The 9,214-nt window shown below is 31.1% G+C and overlaps 1 protein-coding gene across 1 annotated transcript; it reads right to left on the bottom strand.

The window, feature by feature from the left end:
• Positions 1-4,697: 4,697 nt before the first annotated feature.
• On the bottom strand, positions 4,698-6,191 carry LOC126882553 (trichohyalin-like). The gene is made up of 2 exons (XM_050647521.1): positions 5,407-6,191; positions 4,698-5,337 (listed from the first exon to the last, which is right to left on the bottom strand). Exons 1-2 carry the CDS (start codon positions 6,189-6,191, stop codon positions 4,698-4,700), a joined length of 1,425 nt encoding a protein of 474 aa, XP_050503478.1.
• Positions 6,192-9,214: the final 3,023 nt, after the last annotated feature.

The following is a 9,214-nucleotide window of genomic DNA, read 5'->3' on the forward strand; positions in this document are numbered from 1 at the left end:
GGTAAGTCCATCTGAATAAAGGAGGCCGTTGTACCCCCCCTGGCGACAGGACTAATACTACACATATAGATTATTGTTACGACTTCGAACTTAGTGCAAAAATGTATAGGAATTTACATAAGATTGGCTATAAAATTAAGAAGGTTTTGAAATTTGAAACTTGAATTTTATTTCGTTTTATGGGGTTGTAGAACAAGCAAAACATTTTATCGTGGACACACTGTATATACAGTTTTGACAGAGTGGAAGAGTTTACCTACCTTGGTGTGAAAGTAAAGGAAAATGGACATGAAGATAAGGAAATAGAATCCAGAATTACAAAAGGCAGCCAGAAATACGGAATGCTGCGATCCCTAATGAAGTCTAAGTTTGTTTCAAGAAAAACAAAAGAAAGAATTTACAAGACAGTGATTAGAGCTACGGTTGTATATGGAGCTGAATTATGGGTTTTGAGAAAGGCAGATGAACAAAGATTAGAAAGATGGGAGAGGAAAATTCTCCGATCAATTTACGGAGGCATAAATACACAAATGAGGTGGAGAAGAAGGACAAACAAAGAGTTGTAAGAGCTGTATACGGAACTAAAAATCACAGCAAAATTAATAAAAGCGCATAGAATAAGATGGCTGGGACATTTGCAAAGATTGGAAAATCATAGAATGACCAGAATGATATTGAACAGGAAACCAGTCGGGAAAAAAGGAAAGAAAGACCACGTAAAAAATGGTTTGACAGCGTCCAAGCAGATTTCCGTGAATTAAACATAGATAACTGGAGAAACAAGGTATTAGACAGAAGAGAATGGACAGGAGTGGTAAGAAGAGCGCAAGAGAAATTGTAACACAAGAATGTGCCATGAACTGTAAAATGATAGCTATATATATTTATTTCTATAATGTATTTTTAATGTAATGTATGTACAGTGCGGTGGAATAAGTGTTGCCCCCCCTGTTAACTTGTTTATTTTAAGAATATAAGCAAAACGCTCGGAGAGGTCGTTTTTTAAACTAACAATAGTATATTGCAGCATCAACGTTTCGAACTTTACGCGATCCCTCTTCAGGTGACAGGCATAACTTTGATTTTTTTAAATGGTAAAGTACATCATGTGACACCTTATTTAATAGCTTTTAAAATACTGACTTCAAAAATGTATAATACTTTAATGCTTTTTGAGATAGCAGGCTTAAAATTTGGGTCGAACTCTTTTTAAACGCATTAATTTTTTTCGAATTCTGAGAAAACTAATAAGTATTTTTGAAAAATTTAAACGCAGAATGAAAGATTAGAGTATTACCGAGGGCTGACAGTCCCTTAGAATAAACAAAAGGTTTATTTTGAATGATATATTTGAAATTAAAAATCACACTAAATTTTCTCTTTTTTCTACCACTGTGACTTATTAAAATAAACATTATAGAAGTTGTCAGGGACTTTGGACCATCGAGAATATTGCAATATGTCATTCTGCGTTTAAATTTTTCAAAAATATTTATTGGTTTTTTCAGGATTCGAAAAAAATGATTGCATTTAGAAAGAATTCGACCGAAATTTTTCGCCTACGCTCTCAAACAGGATTAAAGTATTATACATTTTTGAACTCAGTATTTTAAGAGCTTTTAAATGAGGTGTCACATGATGTACTTTCCCATTTAAAAAAATCAAAGTTATAGCTGTCACCTGAAGAGGGATCGCGTAAAGTTCGAAACGTTGATGCTATAATATACTATGGTTAGTTTAAAAATCGACCTGTCCAAGCGCTTTGCTAATATTCTTTAAATAAACAAGTTAACAGGGGGGGGGGCAACACTTATTCCACCGCACTGTATAATAAAAAAAATGTAATTCATGCCCAGGTTCTACATGACCTGTTGAGCAAAATAAATAAAAGATCGCGTTCAACTTCAGACCGCTGTAAAACCAAGAAAAAAATACTGAAATTAAACAAATTTGTAGTGGAAATTATTCGTTGAAAAACCCTCTCTGATATCATTTTAGACCCAAAGAAATCTGTTCTTTTTTTATTTTTTTTTCAAAACTTTTTTATGTTACATTTAACGATAGAAAGTAATAGCAATAAAGTTGTAGACAATTTAATTTGCTACAAATAATGTTCAATAAAATTTTCGGTAGGGTTGCTAGTTTACGAGATAGAGCGCGAAAATCCTTTGCACCCCTTTTTCCAAGATGTCGGCAGGGGGACAAGAGTCGCATCCCCTCAAACTTAAACTTAAGCTTATACTTAGCATTCCAATACATCAAAAAAATAAAAATGCATCCTCTCAAAAATGCAGAAAAAATCTAAAATCTAAAAAATAAGGCATTAAAAGTTAAGGCATAAATTTTATTGGACTAAATTGATCTAAGATGAAAAGATCATTAGGAAGACAATTTTATTATAAGAATTAAATTTATATATTAGATATTGTGTGAAAAACAACTAAATATTCGGTAACGCATATGTTACATCTTCTGTAAGAATAAACAGTATGTCCTTCTACACGAGGAAGACATTATCTGAAGATAAAAAAAAATAAAGTATTTTAAAAATACATACTTATACTCAATAAAAATCAGTCATCACAAAAATGGAATATATTATTATTTAATATTGATTAACTATTTAATTGTGTAATTTAATTTTATTTAATTTAATTTTATTTATAATAAAATTATTTTTTCAATTTAATTGTGGCTTATTTCCCATCTCAATAGTTAATCATAAAAATGCCACAAGGAAATATCTTCAGAACAATATTTAATATTATTAATAAAACAATCTAATAGAAAATAAACATACAGGGCGTTAGTAAACAAGTATGAAAATTTTTAAGCGCTAATTCTACATGAAAAATTAATGCCGGTTTGCTCTATAAACATATGTCCGCAAATGCTTCGTTTCCGTGATACAGGGTGTTGAAATTTTTATTTCAAACTGCCAATTTATTTATTGCTCTAAGACCAGTTGAGCTATGAAAATGAAATTTGATGAGTTTTAGTAGGTAGTTACTACGCATTTTTTGAAATACAATTAAGAATTTTGTATTCATCATTGGCGCGCCTACGGGTAATGGTCTGAATTTTTTTTAAGAAAAAAATAGTACGCCACTAATATATTTCGAATTAAAAATTATTTTTAAATTCCTCTTTTAATTTATCATAAAAATCCTTTCTTGCCTTTTTTTATATGGTGCACCGTTTTTATGCATAAAAATAAAACATCTTGACGCGTATTTTTCATTTTTTTTAATAAATTATCAAGAAATATTCAATTTAATAATACTAAACTGGAACAATAACAGAAAATATTACTAATAAGATTTTAACTAGGTGCACAGCTACAACAAAAATGTTAAAGCTCCTTTAGAGGTTATAGAAGAATTTTATATTCATCATTGGCGCGCGTACGGGTAAAGGTCTGAATTTTTTAAGAGAAAAATAGTACGCCACTGAGATATGTCAAATTAAAAATCATTTTTAAATTTCTGGTTCAATTTACGACAAAAAACATTTCTTGCCTTTTTTCATATGCGGCGCCGTTTCTATGCAAAAAAATAAAACATCTCAACGTTTACAAAGTATTTGAACTAAACTACCTCAAATACTTTGTTAGCGTTAAGATGTTTTATTGTTTTGTATAAAAACGGCGCCTCGTATGAAAAAAGGCAGGAAAGATTTTTGTCGTAAATTAAACGAGGAATTCAAAAATGATTTTTGGTTTGACATATATCAGTGGCGTACTATTTTTTTCTTAAAAAAATTCAGACCTTTACCCGTACGCGCGCCAATGATGAATATAAAATTCTTCTGTTACCCGCAAAGGAGATCATTTTAAACATTTCTTGCAGCTTTGCATCTAGTTGAAATCTTATTAGTAATATTGTCTGTTATTGTTTCTATTTACTATTATTATATTGGATAGTTTTTGATGATGTATTAAGAAATGAAAAATACGGGCCAAGATCTTTTATTTTTCTGCGTAAAAAGTGTGCATCATATAAAAAAAGACAAGAAAGGTTTTTTATTAAAAATTAAACGTGGAATTTAAAAATAATTTTTAGTTTAAAATGTATCAGTGGCGTACTATTTTTTTCTTTAAAAAAATTCAGACTATTACCCGTATGCGCGCCAATGATGAATAAAAAATTCTCAATTGTATGTCAAAAAATGCACAATAACTACCTCCTAAAACTCACCAAATTTTATTTTCATAGCTCAACTGGTCATAGAGCAATAAATAAATTGGTAGTTTAAAATAAGAATTTCAACACCCCGTATCTTACAAACGAAGCATTTGCGGACATATGTTTATAGAACAAATCGGCATTATTTTTTTATGTAGAATTAGCCCTTAAAATTTTTTATACTTATTTACTAACACCCTGTATAAATAAAGAAAAACTAAATACAGCATTCAATGACTTACAGAAAAACATATGCTTACATCATCTCGAACACACAAGTATAATTGAGACATAAACCAATGATTAGAAAATAAAGTAGAAGAAATTTAGTAAAAAATAAATTATAATATAAAAAAAATCAAAAATTTAAAAGAAGAGTAGCCAAAGCTAATAAAAGTTATACAATTAAAAGAATTAGAAAAAAGGGGAATGAAAGGATAGAGACAAAGAAAAAACAGAAGAAAAGACAGAAAACTATGCCTATAATAATTATTATTAAAAGACAACATTTACTTACATATCTGTTGCTCGTGATTTCATTAGCTTCTCTAACCTTGTTAAAAATTCAATTTGATCTTCATTTTGGGCCAGTGGCTTTGATCCAGTGTTTTCGTCTTCATTACCTTTACCTAAAAGTTTACGTAGTCGTGCTAGTTCTCTTTTGATTTTTTCTTCTCTACTTTGTTTTATAAATTTCTCTTCCAACTCTTTAAGCTGTTCCTCCAAATCGGGCTTTTTGTTCCCATCAATTTCGTCCAAAAACTGTGAAACATCACTTTCAAAAGATCTAGCTCTGGCTTCTGATTTTCCTGAGGGTAAGGTGGGTTCTTCGTAATGCGTAGATTTTTCATTTGATTTAGTTAAGGATAATTTTGAGTCACCGTATGGAATAGATTTAACGTTACTTTTTTCATTGGTTGCTTTGTTATCAACATTTGTTGTTTGCGTTCTAGTTTTCTCTTGATCTTTATTTTCCCCTGGCGGATTTTTCTGGTTAAAAAATTGTTCTCTGTCTTTATTCTCCACATTTTCTTTCATATTGCTCTCCCTTTCTCTGGTGGGTGTTTTGTTTCCTAACGGTTGTAGAAATAGGGATACACCTAAGATATCATCTTCAGATTCTCTTTTTTCTTCACTAGATTTGTCTTCTTCACTGCTTGTAGAATTATTACTTGTTATTACTTTTTTATTCTTCTTTTTATCCTTTTTAAGTTTCTTATGCAAACTATCTTGTTTCTCCAATATTTGTTCTACCAAATCTTTTAGCATCTCAATTTCTTCTTTTTGTTGTTTAATTTCTAATTCCAGTTTTAATTCCTTATCCTTTTCATTATCTTTTCCTTTGCTAGTTTTATTTAAAGCCTCTATTGCTTCTTGTATATCGACTTTCAAATGTTTTAATTCCTTACTGTTTTCTTTGGTAGGTTTTAAAATCCTTCTTTGGTCTTCCAATTGTTCTAACAGATGAATCATATCTTGAGGATTGGATTGTAGATTATCATTTAAAAACTTCCCTTTTTCTCCAAGCAAAGCTAAAATATTCTGCTGTTCCTTTAACATAACTGTCAGATCGGTTAATTTTTTTAATTCTTGTTTTAGGCCATCTACGCTGTGATCTACGACATTTGATTCCTGATGAACTTCAGGTTTTTCCCCAGCCGCTATAATACTACCTTCTGATTGAATATCATCTATCGAACGTTTTATCCTTTCTTCTTCTGTGTAATCTTCTATAACATTAACAGTAGCTGATGTTGTAGCTTCTTCCTTTATTATGTTATTTTCGACTGTTGGATTTTCTTCTGTTAATTCATCGTATTCGTTATTAATGAAGGAATCAGCTTTTTTAGCAACTTCTTTTGCAATGTCATAAATAAAATTCTCGACGTCCGTGCCTATTTTGTCTATGCTGGTTTTATATTTCAATAAACCACTCTCACTATTAGTAGCCACTATTAGTTGAAATATGTTAAACACAAAAAATAGTTTTATCACTATAAAAATCATTGTGCTAAAAAACTAGTACACTTCCCGACATTAACACAGATTAAATTAATGTGATATTTTATTAATTAAATTTTCGACATGGTTTTTCTAGTGTTTGCGTAACGCAAATATTTGTAGTCAGCATTTTTAAATGTTTTTTATAATTGTAAACATATACAATATACAATTATAATAATATCAACACTTCAGCTAATTAGGTTAGTTGGACATATTCTTTGATAAATTTCTAAATATTTTTATAAACTTAAACAAATTAATTGTACTGTATGATCTATTTTTTTTCTACTATCTATATTATGGTCGAAATGTTTCAGTATGAGTTTTAATATACATAATACTGTATGTAATTGTTTTAAATATTCTTTTTAAATTTTTCCTTTTTTGGAATTAGGAACCTATTGACTATTTAGTGATTAGGCTTACTTCATCTACATTAGGCTTAATGGTATCTAAATATCGACTTTTACAGTTGATTAGATAAGGCAAAGTTGATGACAAAAGAGGCCTGGATGTAGACTTATATCCTGGCCAGCCTTACTTACTTTTTCGTGTCTGGATCCGACTTACCTCTACACCCCTTGTATTTGCGAGCCATAAATCATCGAGGGTGCACTGTGATGGGCAAAGTCTGCATACTCTCAGATGCTCCACGTTCTTTATTTCCCCACATTCAAAAAGTGCGTCGTTATCTGTCTTGATGCCCCATTTAATGAGGTTCTGTTTTACAGGGGCAACACCTGTGCGTATGTGGTTGAGAGTCCGCAAGGTTCTCCAGTCCAGGTTCATTCCATTAGGTCATTTTGGATATGGGGGAAACAGTTCGGGTGGTTCGACGCTGACATTTCTCATAAACCTTTTCCTTGATTTAAGTCGGCTGGTTCCTGGCGGTTCGTCAAATCCGTATAATTGGTGCCTTTCGTCTAAAGTTTGCCTGAACTTCTCCACATATTTTGAGGCGCATCTACGGTCGTCTGGTGATGCAAATCCAGCTGCTCGGTACAGTAATGGTAGACGGGTAGGCTTCATACAACCGGTAGTTATTCTACATGTTTCATTTAACGCCGTGGTGACTTGTTGGGCGTGTCTAGATCTACCCCAGACGGGTCAAGCATATTCCCCTGTTGAGAAACATAATGCCCCAGCTGTTGACTATAAGACCTGGGGGTTTGCACCCCACTTGTTCCCTACAAGTTTTCGGAGAAGGTTGTTTCTCGTAGAAACCTTTTGTCTTGTGCTATGACAGTGGAATTTATATGTTAGTGACAGGTCTAGTATCACTAAAAGATATTTGGGCCTATCAGTATGTTCCATGCGTTGTCCCTCCCAAGAAACATTCAGTTTTACATGAGCCAGATGGTTGTTGAGATGGAATGCACATAGTTGGGTTTTAGTAGGGTTTGGCTTTAATGAGTTTTGTTTGTAGTAAGTTGACATCATGTTTAAAGATTCTTCCATTGTCGACTCTACTTGTGTGAGTGTTTCCCCTTTACGGCGATACCAAGGTCGTCAGCGTAAACAAAACTCTCCGCCTATTTTAGAGTGTTTTCAAATTCGTAACACACTAGTATTTAATAGTCTTTAATAAGTCTTTGAAATATTTTAAATATCGTAGCTTGTGTTATTAGTCCAGGGCGCATCTGTAAAAATATGAGTACATTTGGATGTTGAGAGGTGACTCATATTTTTTTTGCAGAAATTGCTTGGAAATAACTCATATAATAATAATTGAGTTATTCTCCTACTCAAAAAGATCCGGAATATTGTTTAAATAATCAAAATGTCAAAAAATGAGAAGAAAATTCGATTTTTTTTCTTTTTTTTTTGATTATAACTTTAAAAGTATTCATTTCCGAGAAAAGTTGTAATGACATAAAAGTTGCAAAATTAAATTTCCTACAAGATAGGATTAGTTAAAATTTCAAAAATTGTCGCCCTTGTTGCAAAATAGCAATCATTGCGAAAAAAACCATAAAAAACAAGTATTCGCATTTTACTCTTTTCAACCATTTTTGCTAAACCTTGGACCTTCATGTTTCACCCAGAAAAATTTTATGAGATGATAAAACAACTGTGTAAATTTAATCAAGATCGGTTCAATATATTTTGCAAAAAAAATTTGCAATCCAGCTTTCGCAAAAAAAGCATTTTTTCAAAATTTTGCAGGTCTGAAAATAAAGCAAATAGCAAATTGAAATTTGTTTTACGTAACGAAGAACAACGTACCTTTCATTTGCAATTTGCAAAATTAAAATCGAATTATCACGGCTTCAGGATTTTTTTTTTAAATAAACAATATTTTTTTTGATTATAACCAAATAAAACTTCTTTTAAACTACGCAATCAAATTAAATTTATAAAAGCTCATTGGAAAGATCTTTAAGAACGATTCTTTTAAAAAATGGTAGGTTATAAAATGTATAAAAAATAATAAAAAATTAAAATTTGCATTGGTGATCGAACTCGTGTTTATTAGGTTATGAGTCAAGCACGTTAAAATGTACCCACTTAGACATGCGAACTGAACGCTTTAAAGTTTTTGACAGTTGGTCAAAATATTTGCTTATTGTCTGAATTAGTCAAATTAGTTTGATTTTTATGGAATTAAAATATTAAAATACAATAAAATATAGAGTAAGGAAATAATATATTAGATAAAGATTGGTAGAAACTTTGTTGGAAATCAAATTGTGTAAATCGAACATTTTACATTTTCCAAATAGAATATATAATTTTTCATTACAATACTAAAATATTTACACTTAAGTGCCTCTTGCTTTTAAAAACTATTTAAGAAGTCACTACAAGTATAAACTTACTTTTGTCTCTGTTCTCAAAACAATAAAAACTAAACAACCTAACAATTATTAACAACAACACATTTGTTTGTCCACAGCCGAAATATTCGATCATTTTTGACAGGTCATTGGAATGCCCAATCAGAGCAACCGTATCCGCTGTCCTGCGCGTAGCACCAAAAATTAATGTTTATTAAAGAAATTCCTGACGCCGTGGTAATCAACCAA

This window comes from Diabrotica virgifera, chromosome 3 (genome assembly GCF_917563875.1).
Source record: "Diabrotica virgifera virgifera chromosome 3, PGI_DIABVI_V3a".
NCBI lineage: Eukaryota > Metazoa > Arthropoda > Insecta > Coleoptera > Chrysomelidae > Diabrotica > Diabrotica virgifera.

Excerpts from the sequence above, each read along its gene's own strand:
- LOC126882553 (XM_050647521.1), bottom strand. The coding sequence starts at position 6,191 with ATGATTTTTATAGTGATAAAACTATTTTTTGTGTTTAACATATTTCAA. Across the intron at positions 5,338-5,406 it reads TTGGAGAAACAAGATAGTTT|TGAAGAAGACAAATCTAGTG; the intron begins GCATAAGAAACT and ends TTCTACAAGCAG.